This window comes from Aotus nancymaae, unplaced genomic scaffold (assembly GCF_030222135.1).
Source record: "Aotus nancymaae isolate 86718 unplaced genomic scaffold, 86718_ANA_hifiasm-v0.15.2.pri h1tg000008l, whole genome shotgun sequence".
NCBI classification, from domain to species: domain Eukaryota; kingdom Metazoa; phylum Chordata; class Mammalia; order Primates; family Aotidae; genus Aotus; species Aotus nancymaae.
In genome coordinates, this window is record NW_026988419.1 from 61,401,669 (window position 1) to 61,422,680 (window position 21,012).

At 38.0% G+C, this 21,012-nt stretch overlaps 1 protein-coding gene across 4 annotated transcripts in view; it reads left to right on the top strand.

Moving 5' to 3' along the window:
• Nucleotides 1-21,012, top strand: part of PDK1 (pyruvate dehydrogenase kinase 1) — a 116,548-nt gene that overhangs the window by 12,996 nt on the left and 82,540 nt on the right. For all 4 annotated transcript variants that reach the window (XR_010341477.1, XR_010341476.1, XR_010341478.1 and 1 more), the window contains exons 8-10: nt 342-440; nt 16,812-16,922; nt 20,507-20,620. Coding sequence is in view for 1 of the 4 variants with exons in the window: in XM_021668978.2 (XP_021524653.2) it covers nt 342-440; nt 16,812-16,922; nt 20,507-20,620 (324 nt within the window). In the remaining 3 variants the exon portion in view is untranslated. The remainder of the gene's footprint in view (nt 1-341; nt 441-16,811; nt 16,923-20,506; nt 20,621-21,012) is intronic.

Sequence of the window (21,012 nt, forward strand, 5' to 3'; positions counted from 1 at the left end):
AAAAATAGCTGAAACTACATTTTCAAAAATGTTTTGCCCAGCATTTACTAAAATTAAAAAAGTGAACAGTTTTCTGCTCTAATGTAAACTAGTTAAAAGTGTTTTGAAGTCTGACTTTGGAAACTATGCAGAATTTAGTTGGAATCTTTTGTCAGAATATCCTTTAAATCTCCCCCCACTGTATTAAAAAAAAAACAACTTTAAATGTGGTTATAAGAATTGTGATTCTTTGGCATATTTCCATCAAACTTAAAAACTTCAAATAGTACATATGTACTTGAAAATTACAGTTTCTCTTTTTTAAAAAGCTGTGTTTTTAATATGACCCTAACGTATTTCAGAATGCAATGAGAGCAACTATGGAACACCATGCCGACAAAGGTGTTTACCCCCCTATTCAAGTTTATGTCACGCTGGGTAATGAAGATTTGACTGTGAAGGTAAATGTGTTTGGTGGTTTTTGTTGTTGTTGTCGTTGCTGTTTTTTGGTAATTGATGTACAGAAATGCAAAGGTAACCGTACACATAATTTCTAAAAGACAATGTACTCTCAGGGGAATAAGCACATTGCTCTATTTAGCTGGTAGATTATAGAGTTATCCCTGGAGTCTTTTCTAGTCTGGTCCCCAGTCCAGGTGATTCAACTTAAAGTAAATCCTGGAGACAGACAATTTAGCAGTAGTCATGAATATCTCTTTGATAAGTAAGATCTAAAATATTTGGGTAGTTGCAGTGTTACGGAGATAGTATTTAATCTATAATTTAGAAAATTTTAAAACAATACTTTTTAATCTACTTAAAAAGCATTTGTTTTGTTTGATTCTCTTAACACAGGTAATTTTAGCCTCAATTTTACAGGTGAGGACACTAAGACACAGTGGTAAGCTCAGGATCACACAGAGAATAAATGCCATGGGACATGATATCCAGTCTTCTGTCCCCAGTGCTAGGCCTTTTCTACTACATTGTTTAGGTGGCTCAGTTTCTTCTTTCAAATTTTATTAAAAATTATTTTCTGTCACGCAAGCTCGAGTGCAGAGGTGTGATCATAGCTCACTGTGACCTTGAACTCCTGGGCTCAAGCTATCCTCCTCCCATAGCTTCCAGAGTAGTTGGGACTACAGGCGTGCACCACCAAGACTGGCTAATTAAAAGAATTTTTTGGAGGGTAGAGACTAGGTCTCACTTTGTTGCCTGGGCTGGTCTCAGAACCCCTGGCCTCAAGTAATCCTCCCACTTTGGCCTCCCAAAACACTAGGATTACAGGTGTGAGCCACTGTGCCTGGTCCTAGTTTCTTAAGAGTATAACAGTGTTTCCCTTTTGTAATAATCATTTAAAATTTATATTAAAGTAATAAATGCAGAGACTATAAAAAATCAAATGTATCAGTTCTGGCCTTTGTGGGCCTCATTTCTCAGAGATAGTCTTTTTTTTTTTTTCGAGACAGAGTCTCACTCTGTCACCCAGGCTGAAGTGCAGTGTTGTGATCTCGGCTCACTGCAACCTCTGCCTCCCAGGTTCAAGCTATACTCCTTCCTCAGCCTCCTGAATAGCTGGGATTACAGGCACCCGTCACCAGGCCCAGATAATTTTTTTGTATTTTAGTAGAGACAGGGTTTTACCATGTTGGCCAGGCTGGTCTCGAACTCCTGACCTCAAGTGATCCGCCCACCTCAGCCTCCCAAAGTGCTGGGATTACAGGCATGAGCCACTGTGCCAGGCCTCATGTTTACATTTTAAACAGTAAATATTACCTTTCTGTTATGATAGTTGAGGAGTTAGCTCTCTTTAATAGAACACCTGCTCTCCTACCCTGCCCTAGCCCAAGGGCCACTTTCCCTGTACTATTATCCCAATATTTAAGTTTGTATTTGGAATTTTAAGTTGAAAATAATCATCTTGCAGAATTTTGAAGGCATTCATTGTTCCTTTTTTGAAAAAGGTACAATTCAGTGGAATTCATAAGGTTATTCAAGTATTACCTCTGTCTAATTTTAGAACATTTTCATTAATCCTAAGAAAAAACCCAGTACTCAGTCAGGCATGGTGGCTCAAGCCTGTAATCCCAACATTTTGGAAGACTGAGGCGGGTGGATCACCTGAGGTCAGGAGTTCAATACCAGCCTGGCCAACATGGTGAAACCTTGTCTCTACAAAAAAATACACAAAGTTAGCTGGGCATGGTGGCGGGCACCTGTAATTGCAGCTACTCGGGAGGCTGAGGCACAAGAATCGCTTGAACACAGGAGGCGGAGATTGCAGTGAGCCAAGATTGCACCACTGTACTCCAGTTGGGTGATAGAGCGAGACCCCGTCTCAAAAAAAAGAAAAAACTCAGTACCCATGAATAGTCACTTTCCATTTTTCTCTCTTCTAGCCCTTGGCAGCCACTCATCTATTTTCTGTCTGTGTATTTCTCTATTCTGGACATTTTATATAAATTTAATCATGCAGTATGTGGTCTTTTGTTACTTCTTTCACTTAGTATAATGTTATAGTGTGTATTTGTACTTCGTTCCTTTTTATGGCTGAATGATATTCCATTATATGGATATAATACCTTTGGGTTATCCATTTATCAGTTGAGGGACATCTGTTTCTATTTTTTGGTTATTATGAGTAATACACCTGTGAACATTTGTATACAAGTTTTTGTGTGAACATTTGTTTCAGTCATCTTATGTATATACCTAGGAATTGAGTTGCTGAATCATAGGAATCTCTGTGTTTAACTTTGAGAAACTGCCAAACTGTTTTCCAAAGTACCTGCACCATTTTGCATTGTCATCAACAATGTGTAAGGGTTTCTGTTTTTCCACATCCTTGTCAACAGTTGTTGTTGTCTGTCTTTTTGATTATAGACATTCTTTTGGGTATGAAGTGGTATCTCATTTTGGTTTTTATTTGCTTTTGTTTAATGACTATGATGTTGCGTATCTTCTCATTTGCTGATTGGCCATTTGTGTATCTTTGAAGAAATGTCGATAAAGATCCTTTTTACAGTTTTAAGATTGGCTATTTGTCTTTTATTGTTGAGTTGTAAGGGTTCTCTCTCTTATGTACATGTAAATATATAGGAGGGGTGTGTGTATGGATTACTAGTCACTGATGAGATGGATGATTTGCAAGTACGTCTCCCATTCTGTGGGTTCTTTTCACTTTCTTGTTAGTGTCCTTTGAAGCACAAAGTTTTTTGGGTTTTTTTGTTTTTTTTTTAAACAGAGATGAGATCTCGCTATGTTGCCCAGGCTGGTCTTGAACTCCTGAACTTAAGCAATCCTCCACCTTGGCCTCCCAAAGTGCTAGGATTACAGATGTGAGCTACCACACTCAGCCAAAGTTTTTAGTTTTGAAAATTTTTAATTATTTTTTTCTCACATTGCTTGTGATTTCAGCTTTATATATGAGAAATCATTACTCCAAAGTCTTGAAAATTTATGCCTATGTTTCTAAGAGTTTTATAGTTTTAGCTTTTACATTTAGCTCTTTGATCCATTTCGAGTTAATTTTTGTACATGGTTTGAGGTAGAGGTTCATCTTCATTCTTTTGCATGTGGATATCCAGTTGTCCCAGTACCATTTGTGAAAAACCTATTCTTTCCCCATTCAGTTGCCTTCTCACTCTTGTCAAAAATCAATTGCTCGTAAATGTATGGGGTTTATTTCTGGACAGTTCTATTCCATTGATGTATATATTTCTCGTTATGTAGGTACTTAATGCCTGTCTCAATTATTGTAGCTTTAAGTTTTGAAATTTACAAGCATGAGTCCTACAACTTCTTTTCAAGATTATTTTGGCTGTTATGGGTTCTTGCATTTCCATGAGTTTTAGGATCAGCTTGTCAATTTCTGCGAAAAAAAAAAAAAAAAAAATACCAGCTAGAATTTTGATGGGCATCAATTTAGGAAGTATTGCCATCTCAAAATTAACAATATTAACTCTTCCAAATCATGAACACAGGACATCTTTACACTTATAACACAGGACATTTTTATAGGTCTTCTTTGCTTTCTTTCAATAATGTTTTGTGGTTTTTAGTGTACAAGTTTTGCACTTTTAAATTTATTCCTATGTATTTTATTATTTTTGATGCTATTGTAATGGAATTGTTTTCTTAACACAATTTTTGGATTGCTTATTGCTAGTCGATAGGAATATAACTGATTTTTGTGTACTGATCTTGTATCCTGCATCCTTGCAAAATGTCCTTATTAGTGCCAGTAAATTTTTGTGTATTACTTAGGATTTTCTATATAAATGATCATGTCTCTACAGAAAGAAGTAAGTGTGGCTAGAACCTTTAGTAAGTGTTGAATAGAAGGGCTGACAGGAGGCATCCTTGTCTTTTTCCTGATCCTGAGGAGGAGAATTTTTTGTCTTTTACTATTAAGTATGATATTAACTGTGGGTTTTTCATAAATACTCTTTATCAGATTGAGGAAGTTTGCCTCTGTTTTTAGTTGGAGTGTTTTTTATCATGAAAGGATGTTAAGTTTTGTCAAGTGTCTTTTCTGTGAAGATTGAGATGATTGTGTATTTGTTCTTTATTAAGTAGTGTATTACATTGCTTTTTTAATGTCAAACCAACCTTGCATTCTTGGGATAAGTCTAAAGTTTTATATGGTTTATGTTGTGTTGTTGGGGATTTTTACATTGATGTTCATAAGGTGTGTTTATTGGCCTGTAGTTCCTTGTGATGTGTTTGGTTTTAGAATCAGGATGACACCAGCCTTACAGAATGAGTAGGGAATTTCTCGCTCCTGTATTTTGGAAGAGTTAATGAAGGATTGGTATTAATCCTTTCAATGTTTGGTAGAACAGAACAATGAAGACTTCTGGGCCTGAGCTTGTCTTTGTGGGAAGATTTTTGATTACTAGTTCAATCTCTATTTGTTATATATTCAGATTTATAGACAGATATTTATAAATGTAAATAATAGGCCAGGCACAGTGGCTTACACCTGTAATCCCAGCACTTTGGGAAGCTGAGGCAGGTGGACCACCTGAAGTCAGGAGTTAACCTGGGCAACATGGCAAAACTCTTTCTCTACTAAAACTATAAAAATTAGCCAGGCATGGGGATGCATTCCTATAATCTCAGCTACTTGGGAGGCTGAAGCAGGAGAATCACTTGAACTCGGAGGCAGAGCTTACAGTGAGCCAAGATCGTGCCATTGCACTCCAGCCTGGGCAACAAAGCAAGACACTGTCTCAAAAAATAATAATAAAATAAGTAAATATAAATAATACATTTGATGTCTATTCAGATTTTCCATTTCCTCCTGAGTTGTGTCTGTAGTTTGTATTTTTATAGGAATTTGTCCATTTCATTTACCTAATTATTACACACAATTGTTCATAGTACTTCCTAATAATCCTTTTTATTTTTGTAAGATTGGTAGTGGTGTCCCCAGTTTGATTCCTGGTTTTATTAATATGAGTCTTCTTTTTTCTCTTGGTCAATATAGCTAAAGATTTACTAATTTTGTTAATCTTTCTAAAGAACCGATTTTTTATTTCATTGATTTTCTCCATTTTTCTATTTTATATTTCATTAATTTATACTCTAGTCTTTATTATTCCCTTCCTTCTGCTTGCTTTGGTGTTATTTTGCTCCTGTTTTTCTAGTTTCTTAAGATGGAAGTTTTGGTTATTCATTCGAGACATTGTACAACTATAAATTTTACTCTAAGCACTGCCCTTTCTGTGTCTTACAAGTTTTTAATGTTTTGTTTTTATTTTTATTCATCTCAGAGTATTTTCTAATTTCCTTTTGGATTTTTTATTTCACCCATTACTTAATAGGAGTAAGTAATTAAACATAATTGCCACATACTTGTGAATTTCCCATGTTTTTCTCTTACGTCATTTAAATTTCATTTTGTTGTGATTGGAAACATACTTTGTATGATTTCAAGTATACATCTATTGAGATTTGTTTTGTGGCCTAACATAGAGTCTGTCCTGTAGAATGTTTCATGTGTTTGAGAAAAGTGTACATTCTGCTGCTATTGAATGTTATACAGATGGTTTAGTTGGCTTATAGTGTTGTACAGCCTTGTCTTTCCTTCTTGATCTTGTAATTGTCATACCCATTGTTGAAAGTGGAGTATTGAAGTCTCCAATTATTCTTGAATTGTCTGTTTCTCCCTTCAGTTCTATCGGTTTTGCTTCATGTATTTTGGAGCTCTGTGGAGAACATACATGTTTTTAATTGTTACATCTTTTTGGTGTATTAACCTTATATCATAAAAAAAGTTCTGTTTTGTCTCTTGTAACAATTTTTGTTTTAAAGTATATTTTGTTTGATGTTAGTGTAACCATCCCAGCTCTCTTGGTTTCTGTTTTCATGGTGTATCTTTCCAGACTTTTGCTTTAAACCTCTTTGTGCCTTTCACTCTAAAGGGTGTGTCTTTATAGCATATAGTTAGAATTTGAAACCATTCTGCCAATGTCTGCCTTTTAATTGGAATGTTCAGACAAATTGCATTTAATGTAATTACTGTTAATGTAATTAACAGTAATTTTGGCTTATGTTTGCTGTTTTGTCTTCAATATGGCATATCTTTTTGGATTATTTCTCCATTATCACTGTCTTTTGTTGAAATGATATTTTGTATTGTATCATTTTAATTCCCTTGTTCTGTTACTGTATTTCTTTGAGTTTTTTAAGTAATTATCCGGATTACAATTAACACCTTAATTTATAATCTAGTTCAGATTAATACTAACTTGATTTCAACAGTATACACTGACTTTTCTCCTAATTAGGCCTTTTCCCTTCCCCACCCATCCCTTGCGCTGTTACTGTCGTTAACATACATCTTTGTAAATTGTGTGCATGTCTACACAGATTTATAATTATTGTTCTATGTAATTATTGTTCTATGCAATTATCTTTTAAATCAAATAGGACACAAAAAGTTACAAACAAGAAATATATTATCCATTGTATTTACTTTCATAATTACTTTTACTGGTACTGTTTATTTCTTCACATGGATTCTATGTATTGTTTAGTGTCCTTTTTTTTTTATAAATCAGACCTACTCATAAGAATTTATTTCGGTTTTGAGAGACTATTTGGTCACTTACAGGAAATAGGCAATTGAGCGTAGTGGTAGAAGGTACAATCTTATAAATTCAGTGGGTCCAGGTTCGATCCCATTTCTGCTCTCTGTTAACTGCATGAACTTGTACAACTCATTCTACTCAATTTTTTCGTTTTTTTAATTGCATTTTAGGTTTGGGGGTACATGTGAAGAACATGCAAGATTGTTGCATAGGTACACACATGGCAGTGTGATTTACTGCCTTCCTCCCCTTCATCTATATCTGGCATTTCTCCCCATGCTATCTCTCCCCAACTCCCCACCCCCCGCTGTCCCTCCCCTATTTCCCCCCAACAGACCCCAGTATGTGATGCTCCCCTCCATGTGCCCATGTGTTCTCATTGTTCAACACCCGCCTATGAGTGAGAATATGCAGTGTTTGATTTGCTGTTCTTGTGTCAGTTTGCTGAGAATGATGGTTTCCAGGTTCATCCATGTCCCTACAAAGGACGCGAACTCATCGTTTTTGATGGCTGCATAATATTCCATGGTGTATATGTGCCACATTTTCCCTGTCCAGTCTATCATCTATGGGCATTTGGGTTGGTTCCAGGTCTTTGCTATTGTAAACTGTGCTGCAGTGAACATTCATGTGCATGTGTCCTTATAGTAGAACAATTTATAATCCTTTGGATATATACCCAGTAATGGGATTGCTGGGTCAAATGGAATTTCTATTTCTAGGTCCTTGAGGAATCGCCACACTGTCTTCCATAATGGTTGAACTAATTTACACTCCCACCAACAGTGTAAAAGTGTTCCTGTCTCTCCACATCCTCTTCAGCATCTGTTGTCTCCAGATTTTTTAATGATTGCGATTCTAACTGGCGTGAGATGATATCTCTTTGTGGTTTTGATTTGCATTTCTCTAATGACCAATGATGATGAGCATTTTTTCATATGTTTATTGGCCTCATGTATGTCTTCTTTTGTAAAGTATCTGTTCATATCCTTCGCCCACTTTTGAATGGGCTTGTTTTTTTCTTGTAAATCTGTTTTAGTTCTTTATAAATTCTGGATATCAGCCCTTTGTCAAATGGGTAGACTGCAAAATTTTTTTCCCATTCTGTTGTTGCCGATTCACTCTAGTGACTGTTTCTTTTGCTATGCAGGAGCTGTGGAGTTTAATTAGGTCCCATTTGTCTATTTTGGCTTTTGTTGCCAATGCTTTTGGTGTTTTGGTCATGAAGTCCTTGCCTACGCCTATGTCCTGAATGGTTTTGCCTAGATTTTCTTCTAGGGTTTTTATGGTGTTAGGTCTTATGTTTAAGTCTTTAATCCATCTGGAGTTAATTTTGGTGTAAGGTGTCAGGAAGGGGTCCAGTTTCTGCTTTCTGCACATGGCTGGCCAGTTTTCCCAACACCATTTATTAAACAAGGAATCCTTTTCCCATTGATTGTTTTTGTCAGGTTTGTCAAAGATCGGATGGTTGTAGATGTGTTATGTTGCCTCCAAGGCCTCTGTTCTGTTCCATTGGTCTACATCTCTGTTTTGGTACCACTACCATGCTGTTTTGATTACTGTAGTCTTGTAGTATAGTTTGAAGTCCGGTAGTGTGATGCCTCCCGCTTTGTTCTTTTTGCTTAGAATTGACTTGGCTATGTGGGCTCTCTTTTGGTTCCATATGAAGTTTAAGTCTAGTGTCCTTTTGTTTCACCCTGAAGGATTCCCATTAGTATTTCTTGATAGCACATGTCTACCAGTGATAATCTCTCTCAGTTTTTGCTTATCTGGAAATGTCTTAATTTCTCCTTCATTTTTTAAAGGCTAGTTTTCCTGGTTATAGAATTCTTGTTGATTCTCTTTTAGCAGTTTGGAATATGTTATCTCACTGCCTTCCCGCCTCCATGGTTTTGGATGAGAAGTCAGCTGTTACAGTCTTATTGAATATTACACATATGTGATGAGTCATTTATCTTTCTGTTTCTCAGGTTGGATAATTTCATTTGACCTGTCTTCACTATCACTGATTCTTTCTTTCACATGCTCAAATGTGCTGTTGAAACCCTGTAGTGAAATTTTCATTTCATTTATTGTACTTTTCAACTCCAGAATTTCATCTTGGTTCTCTTATATCTATTATGTTTTTTTCACCTTTGCTAAATCTTGATGCATATCATTTTTAATGCCATAACTTTTATTGTTGCATCATTTAAAATTTTCTATTTGGTGAGACATCCTCAAATTTTCCTTTAGTTCTTTAGTGTTTGTTTATATAATCTGACTTTATTGACTGATTTTTTTTCCTCCCCTGTGTATGGGCAATACTTTCTTGTTTCTTTTCATGTCTTGCAGTTTTTGTAGAAGACTAACCATTTAAAATAATATATTTTGACAGCTCTGGAGATCAGATATTCCCCTCTCCCCAAGGTTGTTTTTGTTGTTGTTTTGTGATTTTTTTTTTTTTTTTGAGCTAATTCTGTTACGTTTTGAGTTATTTGTTGTGTGTGGCCACTGAAGTCTACTCATTTAGCTTAGTGGTCAGCTAATGACTAGACTGAGATTTCCTCAAATACCTGGAATCAGTAAGTTTCCCAGTCTTTGCCAAGGGACTCTGTTTGTATACAGGAGAATACCTTCAACGCTTAGCCAGGCAGTTGACAACTGTGCCTTAACCTTTAGGTCCTGCTCACATAGAGCAATTAGAGGCGAGAGCTTAGGGCCTTCTCATGTCTTTCCTGAGCATGACCTTCTAGATTCCCAAGAGATAGCTGAGTTTTTCAAAGCCCTTATGGCTATCTCATTCCCTAGCCCTTCCTGTTAAGCTTTTTGGTTAGCTTTATTGTTTGCCCTAGTAGTTGTCCAGTTCCTCCTGCAGTCCTCAAATTAATCAGTTACTTCTAATTGTTTATGACTGATGTTTCCAGGGATGGGGGTGGTCTGCAAGACTTTTGTACTAGGAGCTCAGAGTTAGGTCAAATAAATACAGTCTTCCCAGCAGCTACCAGACTGCTGGTTTCACTGTGGTTGCATATTGATTGGAGGGAGGGGGAGAGGATGGGAGCAAGTTAAAATGTTTACTGCTCTTATAGGGATTTAGTTGTTTTACTTGAATAAATGTTCCCCAGATTGCTTTTTTCCCCAAACCTTTGGTTAATTTCCAGAATTCTGTTAAAGTTGATTCTCACTGTTTTTGCCCCCCAACCCTTTTTTAAATTTTTTTAATTTTTTGGTGCTTTGATAGAGGAGGGACTTTTCCAGATTCTTTCTCTGCTGTATTTGCTGATGTCACTACTGCTGTTCTTTTTGAGAAGACGTTTATTACAATTCCTCTTCCTTTCTATGTGACCAGTTTTTGGTGTCTAGTTTTGTTTAACTGGAGTTTTAAACTTTTTTTTTTTAGCTGTGTTCTGAAATTTCAGTGATGTGACTTGGTGTGGGCCTTTTCCTATTGGGCTGTGGTCTTTGGACTTCCCATTATTTTCTTGATAGTTTCTTTTTCACTGTGTGTTTAGGTCTCTTTCCGATAGTCATATTAGGAAGATATTGGGCTTCATGACATCGTTCTCTGTTTTTTATCTTTTTTTCTCCTGTTTTGTATCTCTTCAACTTTTTATTCTATTCTGTGAGATTTCCTTGACTTTAAATTCCCAGCCCTTCTATTGAACTTTCATTTCCATTATTTTACAAATTTCCAAGAACCCTTATTTTTAAAATTAATCCCTTTTTATAATTCTGCTCTAGTTTTATTTTATTGCTCTGAGGATATTAATTATCAAATTATCATTTTTTTTTTTTGATTTGTTCATTTGTTTGAGACTGGGTCTCGCTCTTTGGCCAGGCTGGAATGCAGTGGCATGATCTTGGCTCACTGCAACCTCCACCTTCTGGGTCAAAAGATTCTCCTGCCTCCACCTCCTGAGTAGCTAGGGCTACAGGCACGTGGCACCATACCCAGCTAATTTTTAGTAGAGACGGGGTTTCACCATATTGGCCAGCATGGTCTCAGTCTCTTGACCTCATGATTCTCTCACGTCAGCCTCTCGAAGTGCTGGGATTACAGCTGTGAGACACCATGCCTGGCCTATCATGTTTTTTTTTGTTTTGTTTTGTTTTGTTTTTAATTAATTTGCCTCCACACCCTGCATTGTGCCATTTCCTGAGTTTCTTTCCTCAGGAAAAAGAAATTCTCTCTTGGTTGTTCATTTTAAAGAGCTAGGTACAAATAAGTAAATAAATGACAATGCCATCTGTTTGCTGTAAAAACAATATGAATGTATCACATTTTTTTTTTCCAGCCCAGATGCTGGTGCGTCTATTTTTCAGTTTGTTATGTGTCGACTACTTGCCCATCAAGGTTTACACAAGTCAAAAAAAAAAAAAAAACGATTGTTCTGGTTTGGGGCCTAAGTTGCGCTGCAGCATGTTCTTTCTTGTACCCTTTTCTGCTTCTGTTAGAAGTGCTTCGTTTAGCATTTTGGTCTGCAGTTGCTTACTATTCCTTGAGGTTATCCGTCACTGCATGGATCAAGATTCACTGAGTTCTTAGGCTCTCAGAAGAAACTACTTCTGTGCTGGTGGATGGCCTTTGCTTAGGGAATCTGTCTATTTAATTAAAGAAAGATTCATAATGACCCAGCAATCCCACTCCTATGTCTGTACCTCAAAGGATTGAAAGTATTTAGGCAAAAACTTATATACACAAATACTCATAGCAGCACTATTCACAGTAGTGAACAAGTAGCAACCCAATGTCTATCGGCTCATGAATGGATAAACAGAATGTGGTATGTCCGTACAGTGGAATATTTGTTTTATTTGGCCACAAAAGGAATGAAATACTGACATATGCTACAAACTGGTTGTTACAACATTGAAAACATGCTAAGTAAAGGAACCCAATTACAAAGGCCACATATTTTATGATTTTATTTACATGACATGTCCAGAATAGGCAAATATATAAGGACAGAAAGTAGATTAGTGGTTGTTTAGGAATATGACTGTTAAAGGAGCCAGAGTTTCTTTTGGAGGTGATGAAAATATTCTAAAATTGACTGTGGTAATGGGGGCACATATCTATGAATATATTTTAAAACCATTCAATTATATACTTTAAGTATGCATGGATTATATGGTATGTAAATGATTTTTATTTTCTTTGTGATGAAGTCTCCCTTTGTTGCCCAGACTGGAGTGCAATGGCATTATCTCAGCTCACTGCAAGCTCCACCTCCCAGGTTCAAGCAATTCTCCTGCCTCAGCCTCCCTAGTAGCTGGGACTATAGGCACCTACCACCACACCCAGCTAGTTTTCGTATTTAGTAGGGACAGGGTTTCGCCATGTTGGCCAGGCTGGTCTCAAACTCCTGACCTTAAGTGATCCATTTGCCTCGGCCTCCCAAAGTGCTGGGATTACAGACATGAGCCACCGCCGTCCCTCCCCGCCATGTAAATTATATCTGAATAAAGCTGTTTAAAATAAAATAGAGAGGCTTGTAAAGGTCTCATAAAGACTGTTCTAGACGCCACTATAGAAGTCTTGTCTGTATTAGGCTCTGCCTTTACCTGTTGTTATTCTTCCTCACATCCGAGGTTACATGAAGGCATCTCCTCTTGCAGCCTTTCTTTACTTGTTGAATTCCTGCTTTTTCTTCAGTCAAGTTTTCATTCCCATTACTTACCTTAGACTTTCAGAATCAAGACTTGTTTTTTTTTTCCCCATTTTTTTTTAGCTTATTCAAATTACTGATATTTTTCACCTTTTATCCTTCTGCCAAAAATCCTATACAAAAGTTGTTGTTGCTGTCTTACAGCCCTAGCTACTCTTTCAATTCTGTGTTTAGTATATAATCTGTAAATAACCTATGCGTTATAGCCACATGTCTTTTTTGTAGTTTTTGTAGACAGAGTCTCATTCTGTCACCCAGGCTGGAGTGCAGTGGCAGAATCTCGGCTCACTGCGACCTTTCTCTCCCGGATTCAAGTGATTCTCCTGTCTCAGCCTCCCAAGTAGCCGGGATTACAGGCACGCGACACCATGCCCAGCTGATTTTTGCATTTTTAGTAGAGACGGAGTTTCACCGTGTTGGCCAGGCTGGTCTTGAACTCCTGACTCAAGTGATCTGTCCTCCTCTTCCTCCCCAAGTGCTGGGGGATTACAGGCACAAGCCGCTGCACCCAGCATACATGTCTTTTAAATTAAAAATTAAATTACTGTTGATGATTTTATAAACTTGACAGTGAAAACACTGTTGGCTAAGAAACTTTAGGAGCTCTGGATGAATGCAGGGTTGGTTGAATGTCCTGGCTTCAGAACTGTCATCTTAGTCAGTAGTGGTTCATTTCGTCTGGGCCTGGCATTCACATGAATTAACCTGGGGAGCCTAATATTACTGGGAACAGGAAGTTAGGAATGGTAGCTCTTGGTTACATGACGTTGACAAGTGGTGATTTAGTGCACTGAAGAGAAAACTTTTAAAATAATTGACAGACTGCTCTTCCTTGGCCTTCCTATTGACATTACTTATCTCATTATCTTAATAAGATTTCTTGCTAGTATTGACATCTCTCTTTCAATACATTTGTCGTCAGAGGTCCCATTCTTCTTGCCTTGAATATATACAGACTAAATGTCTGTCTCCCCCATTATTCCCTCCTTCCCGTTTCCTGAAGAACTTGGATCCTCCAATAATCTCTTACTGCTCCTCTGGAAACTCCTTCGCCTATTTTAAAATCCACTGGCTTCAGTTAATTGTATTGTTGGCTGCAAAGCAATGTACTACTTTGACTGTAGTTTCTAACTCTATTCCTGTGGCTTAGTTTGCCTCTTTACCCCTAGCAAGATGGTATTTCTCACATCCTCTCTGTTCTGTCTGTTCAGCCCCTTTTATTTTTTCATGCATCCTGTGGCTGGAAATGACTTCCGTACTTGCCAGGTTGTTGTTACAGTATCCCTGGTCAAAAGGTTAAAGAAAACCAGGAAATATTTACTCAAGTCTACCTTTTTATCTTAATATCTATTCTAATATGTCCTTTACTTCCTTCATGTATTTATAGAATACACATACTTTTTATTCATGTTACTAGCAAATGTGCAGCAGAACATTAAAGGATGAATAATTAACAAATTGATGGATTTCCTAAAATACCCAGAGCTCTTTATTCATCTTACTAAAGTAAATTGCTTTAAAGGGCCAAGGGCAGTTTGAAGCATAATGATACATAAAAGTTTTGTTGTTGTTTTTTTTTTCACTTGAGCAGAGTCTTGCTCTGTCACCCATGCTGGAGTGCAGTGGTACAACCTTGACTCACTGCAACCTCCTCCCGGATTCAAGAGATTCTCTTGCCTCAGCCTCCTGAGTAGCTGAGATTACAGGCACCACGATGCCTGGCTAATTTTTGAATTTTTAGTAGAGACAGGTTTTGCCATGTTGGCCAGGCTGGTCTCGAACTCCTGACTTTAGGTGATTTACCCCCTTGGCCTCCCAAAGTGCTGGGATTATCGGCGTGAGCTATCACACCCAGCCACAAGTTCTTAATAAAGTCCTTATATACTTTAATAGTGTAATTACTTAATTTTGGATGTATTAGAGGCAAATCTTCAAATGGTATTTCAAGGCAGATTTTTTAGTTATAAAAATCAAAATATCTATGTAATTACCATTATAAAGGAACAGATACATATTGTAAAGATTTTTTAATATATAAAAACTCAACTATAAGCCATTCAGCCTATTGACTTTTAATACATATTATTCAGTACTATTTTAATCTCTCTATACATAAATTAAAAGCAGATTTGTTTGTATATGACAAATACATTGTTACAGTCAGTAAAATTAATTCAGATTCTGTGACAAAGGAAAATGGCTGTAGTAGATTAGAATATAAGCTGGATAGTAGCTAGGAAAATAAGTCCATGTTAACTGTGAAGGATAACAAAAATGATACGTAAATAAATTACTAAATTTGATTTGCTGTACTGTTTACTTGAGTTGAAAAATAATGTAACAATGTAAAGACCTACTTACCTTACAAACACATCAAAAAGTTTTCTGGGGTTCTAGGCTATGAAATTGCTTGTCGATGCAAATACAATGTAGTGGTTCTGGTTTTCTTCTCCCTGAAAATGAAAATTACACAGAGTATTGTAAATGCTGCTTTTTTTTTTTTTTTTTGCTGCTTAACAGTATCTCTTATGCCAGTGTATAGAGTTCTATATAATATCTAATGGTTAACAATATTTTAGAATGTAGTTTTATTTCCTTAACTAATCTCCTATTTAGGTTGTTTAGTTTTAGGTATTTTACACAGAGCTGTGATGGATGTTCTCAAAAATGCTTTGCATGCTTTTCTGCTTATTTTCTTAGGATAAATTTCTGAAAGTAACATTGTTGTATGAAAGGTACATACACTTTTTTTTTAATGGAAGCAGGGTCTTACTCTTTCACCCAGGTCGGAGTACAGTGGTGAGATCATAGCTCACTATAGCCTCAAACTCCTGGACTCAAGTGATCCTCCTGCCTGAGCCTCTTAAGTAGTTAGTATTACAGGCATGCACTACCGCACTTGGCTAATTTTAAAGTATTTTTTTTGTAGAGACGGAGTCTCACTGTATTGCCCAGGCTGATCTCGAACTGCTGGGCCCAAGTGATCCCCGTTATGGCCTCCCAAAGTGTTGGGATTATAGATGTGAGCCACTACACGCAGCCAATATATGCCTGCCTTTCTGCCTTTCTTTCCTCCTTTCCTCTTTTCTTCCTTTCCCTCTTTCCCTCTTTCCTTCTTTCCTTCTTTCCTTCTTTCCTGGGACAGGGACTCACTTTGTCAGCCAGGCTGAAGTGCAGTGGTGCAATCATAGCTCACCCTAGCCTCCACCTCCTGGGCTCAAGTGATCCTCCTTCCTCAGCCTCCCAAGTAGTTGGAATTACAATTGTATGCCACCATGCCTAGCTAGTTTTAGAACATTTTTGTAGCAATGGGGTCTTACTGTGTTGTGCAGTCTGATCTCAAACTCCTGTCTTGAAGTGATTCTATTGCCTCAGTCTCCCAAAGGACTGAGATTACAAGCATGAGCCACTATGCCCAGCTAGTACATGCATGTTTAATTTTTTTTTTTTTTTTTGAGGCAGAGTCTCTTTCTGTCACCCAGGCTGGAGTCCAGTGGTGTGATCGTGGCTCACTGTGACCTCCATCCCCTGGGTTCAGGAAATTCTCCTGTCTCAGTCTCCCAAGAAGCTGGGACTACAGGTCTGCGCCACCACACCTGGCTAATATTTATATTTTTAGTAGAGATGGGGTTTTGCTGTGTCAGCCAGGCTGGTCTTGAACTCCTGACCTCCAGTGATCCACTTGCCTCTGCCTCCCAAAGTGCTGGGATTACAGGCATGCATGTTTAATTTGATTCTAGGCACTATGCTGCCCACCAGAAAGGAATAACAAAAGTTACAGTACAAGATAGGGTTAACTTGTGCCCAGTTCTGTACTATAATGTACCGTTAATGAGACTCCCAGAAATATACAAAGCCACAGCAGTATTATGATGGACTTTATGTATTAGATTTCACATGTTAGAGGAGTTGGGTTAGGTTCAACAGTGAGAGAAATGCTTATATTGGCAACTTGAATTGTATTATATTCATTTTCAAAAGCAGTTCTCTCCTACGAGCAACTAAACTGAAATGGTATGAGTATGTGTTGATATTTTGCTGTTTTGAGGGTTTGGGGATAGTATATGATCCTTTCTTTTCTTAGATGAGTGATCGAGGAGGTGGTGTTCCTTTGAGGAAAATTGACAGACTCTTCAACTACATGTATTCAACTGCACCCAGACCTCGTGTTGAGACTTCCCGTGCAGTGCCCCTGGTATGTGATCAAGAAGTAATGAAGTGTGTTTCTGTTTATTGCCTTCACATGCTCTTGCTGCCAAATAAGCCAGTTAAGCCATCATGTATGGTACTCCACGAGGAAGAAGGAAGCTCTTTGAAACAAACACTTTCCCTAAATTTAAACAACCTTAGAATACTTTTTTTTTCAACTGAAACGGGCACAAGACAGAGTTTTGGAGTTCCTGTTACAAAGTTTGATGGTAATATAGCAGTAGTTTTCCTGTATAAAACCATATTTTGAAATGTGGTTAACCATATTATTTCTAATGGGGGAATACATTAATGGTATTAGTAGTATTTGGTCAACACTGAATTACTTTTTAGTGTTGACTCTTTTCTCAAGTATTTGTAATTAGAATCATCTCATATCCTAGACTGAAAAATAAGACTAAAATTCTAATCTGTTAGAATCACCAACCTGAAATAGGCTTAAATTATAATTGCTTTGATTGTGTTTTTATTAATCTTAGTTCCACCTATTTTCAGGTGTAATCATTTCAACTTTTGAATTAACTCCATCCTTGTCTTTATGTTCCAACTCCCCCACAAAAAGTATGTTGCCAAAATTTTGTCAGTAATTCTAGAAGAACTCTATTCTTCTAGGCTTGGAAACTTCTCTGACATTTCCAGTAGGGTTATACTGTAACATGATGGGATATAGTATAAGATAGATCGATTTTAGACCCCTTCCTAGGAAGTTACTGAAGGACTTTGTTCTGATAGTTTTACCTGATGCATAGCACAAATTCTATGGCTACAGCTGTACTATAGTTGAAATGATTGCTCTACTAATGTCCTTCTCCAGTTGAGATACGTGGCTTCTAGGAGTTGGCATCCATATGTCAAGGGGCAGACAATATCAAATGATAAACATGAGAATCTTTTCACAAGTCTAATTTTATCCTTAAAAAGTAGAGGGAGAGCTGGGCGCCGTGGCTCAAGCCTGTAATCCCAGCACTTTGGGAGGCCGAGGCGGGTGGATCATGAGGTCAAGAGATTGAGACCATCCTGGTCAACATGGTGAAACCCCGTCTCTACTAAAAATACAAAAAATTAGCTGGGCATGGTGGCGCGTGCCTGTAATCCCAGCAACTCAGGAGGCTGAGGCAGGAGAATTGCCTGAACCCAGGAGGCGGAGGTTGCGGTGAGCCGAGATCGCGCCATTGCACTCCAGCCTGGGTAACAAGAGCGAAACTCCGTTTCAAAAAAAAAAAAAAAAAGTAGAGGGAGAGAAGGGAGCTGCTGTTTTTGCAGTAAATGAATATTGTAGAATTTTTGTATAGAGAGGCATAGTGAGCTAGTCCAGACTCTGGATCCAAACTGTTTGGTTCCACTTCTGCTACTGCTGCATCTCAGATGTGCAGCCTTGGGAAAATTATTGACCTCTGAATGCCACAGTTTCCCCAGCTAGAAAAATGGGGTTATTGTGAGGATTAAGTGAGTTGACATATATAAAAATACTCTTTATAGTGCCTGGCTCATAGTAAATGCCATGTAAGTGTTTGTTATTTTAGGATGTAAAATTTATGTGAATTTTAAGAAAATAGGAGATGAGCTGGAACAGGCTCCCTCATACATCTACACACCCTTAACAAGTAAGACTATTACTGATTTCTTGCAGAGCCTGCTTCCTGCTGACTAACTTTGTAGATGTTCCCAGTCAGCAGGCAGTAGGGTAGCTAGAGAAAGGCCAGCTGATGCACAAAGGAGTGGCTTTCTTGTCCACCTGGTTACTGAGGGCTTCCTCCCTGTGGATGCATTCTGGTGGGTCTTTGCGCAGATAGGCTGTCTTCACACTGTAAGTCCAGAGAGGAACATCCACACATCTCTCTTTCAGACCTCCTTCTCATCCTTTACCTAGTTTTGTTCTTTCCAAGTCCCTGACCAGCCAGCCACTTGTTTTGCCACTGCCCAGGCTGGAAAGGTTTACTTTCACTCATGTCTTTCAGGCCTGGCCTCCAACCCCGAGAGGGATTATAGTAGGAAAACGGCAGCCTACTTTTGGATGGTGATAGCACACTGGGCAGGTCCATCAGTGGACTAGGCCCATGTTGTTTTTTTTTTCCCTGTTAACTAGTCATAGGGGAAGCCCTATGAGTCAGCCCATAGATGTGGTCAAGAGAGAGGCCATAGTAAAGCAGGTCGGGTATTGTGGGAGCCTGAGCTACCTGCTCATACAGTTTTCTCGGGGCCACTTCTGAAACCAGTTAATGTATCAGTCAGAGTCACGGTAGGAAAGTGGTAGCTCACTCAAATTATGAAGGAAGGCCTTTTTACAAACTAATTACACAGGTATAAGTAAGGATAGCACAGGACCCCAGGCCTAGCAGTAGCAAAGCTGTCACCATCTTGGATCAGAGGGATGAGGAGAAAGCAAAGTTAGCAGAACCCAGAGGAAGGGAAAGCTCCAGAGTAGCTGCTTACTCTCCAGGGACTTAGCCTTTATCCTGCTGGCTGCAACCTCAGGAAAGAACCAGAGGAATGAATACCCCGCCTTGACTCCCTCTGAACTCCTGCTGGGTTCTCCAAGACATGATGTAAGCAGAGGGCATGGGAACCCAGTGACATAATCCATGTCAGCCTCTCAGGGCAGGGAGGTGTGGAAATGGGACAGTTCATTTGCGTGGGCGAACAGAGACTCTGTTAGAAAAGTCAAGTTAAAGTTGGTGGACTTAGGTAAAGCTGGAGCCTGGGTTTGTGAATAGCACTCTGATTCTTGCGTCCACACAAGCTTGTAGTCAGCATGCTATGTGGCATGTCATTAAACATATGACTTGGTGATAAAAACCATTTTCCCATTCATCCAGATGTTTTGTTTTTATTTAAGAATTGGTAGGATTTATTCAGATAAAGAGGCCATTCTGGATTTGAGGAACAAAATGAACAGACACAGAATGATGTGTTTAAGGTGTAGTTCTGCCGGACTGGAAAGTGGGAGGCAGAGACCTGATATTACCAGGTCTGGAAAGCTCTTTTTAGGAGCTTGGGTTTTGATTTCTAAGGCAGTGGGGTGGGGTAGTGGGAGTGGTGGTATGTTTTGAAGATTTTTAAATGGAAAGGTGACCTGTCAGTGAGAATTAAGAAAGTAGATCTATGTAGATCTACTTTCTAATTAAGAAAGTAGATGTCTCCAGGCTGAGACATGGCTGGAAATTTATGGTATGAAGTCATGAGATATATCTATTAGGCTGCAACAAGGCATTTTCTATTCTTGCTCCTAAAAGAGATAACATGTTTTATATGATATTGTCAGAAGCAGTATTGGGATACCATCGAGCAGGCGGCGAGGAAAAGCAATATGCTTTTTCCAGACCAACCACAAGTCATGTTATAGAAAGAATAAAGAGTTTTAAATGACCAGAGGGAAGTCAGCTGATGTAGTACTCAACTAAATCTCAGCTTAATCATTATTAATTCTTAAATATTAATTATATTAAATATAATGCATCTCTCAGATGCAGACTCTGATAGCCCCAGGATACTCAATGGCATGTATCTTGATTAGAAAAGTATTTCAGTGTGTGGCTCTCTGAATAGAATTTTGTTTTTCTCATCAAACAGGCTGGTTTTGGTTATGGATTGCCCATATCACGTCTTTACGCACAATACTTCCAAGGAGATCTGAAGCTATATTCCCTAGAGGGTTACGGGACAGATGCAGTTATCTACATTAAGGTAATAGCTATAGTCTTCTTGATTTAATATTTCTTTTGATGACAAGAACAGATGCCCATACTTAACTGTAATGAAACTTAACTCTACCACATGCTGTTTAAATAGAAAAAAAAATTACGGATTGTTTTGCCTGGTATCTCACTCATTTTCTCAAATAATCTCCTCAACTATGGGAAAAGAGATTTGTATCCTGGAGTGATCAGGACTCTGGTTATTAATGGGAAAAAATTGGGTTAAAGTGGAGAATCGTAAGTTATATATCATACAAGTTTAATTTTAACATAAAACACCTGAATGAACATTGATACACCAAACATTTGTTGTACTACCAAGGCTTTTTTTTTTGTGTATGGGTCTGCAGATTAGAGTGTCACATTTGCCTTTTTTGCAAA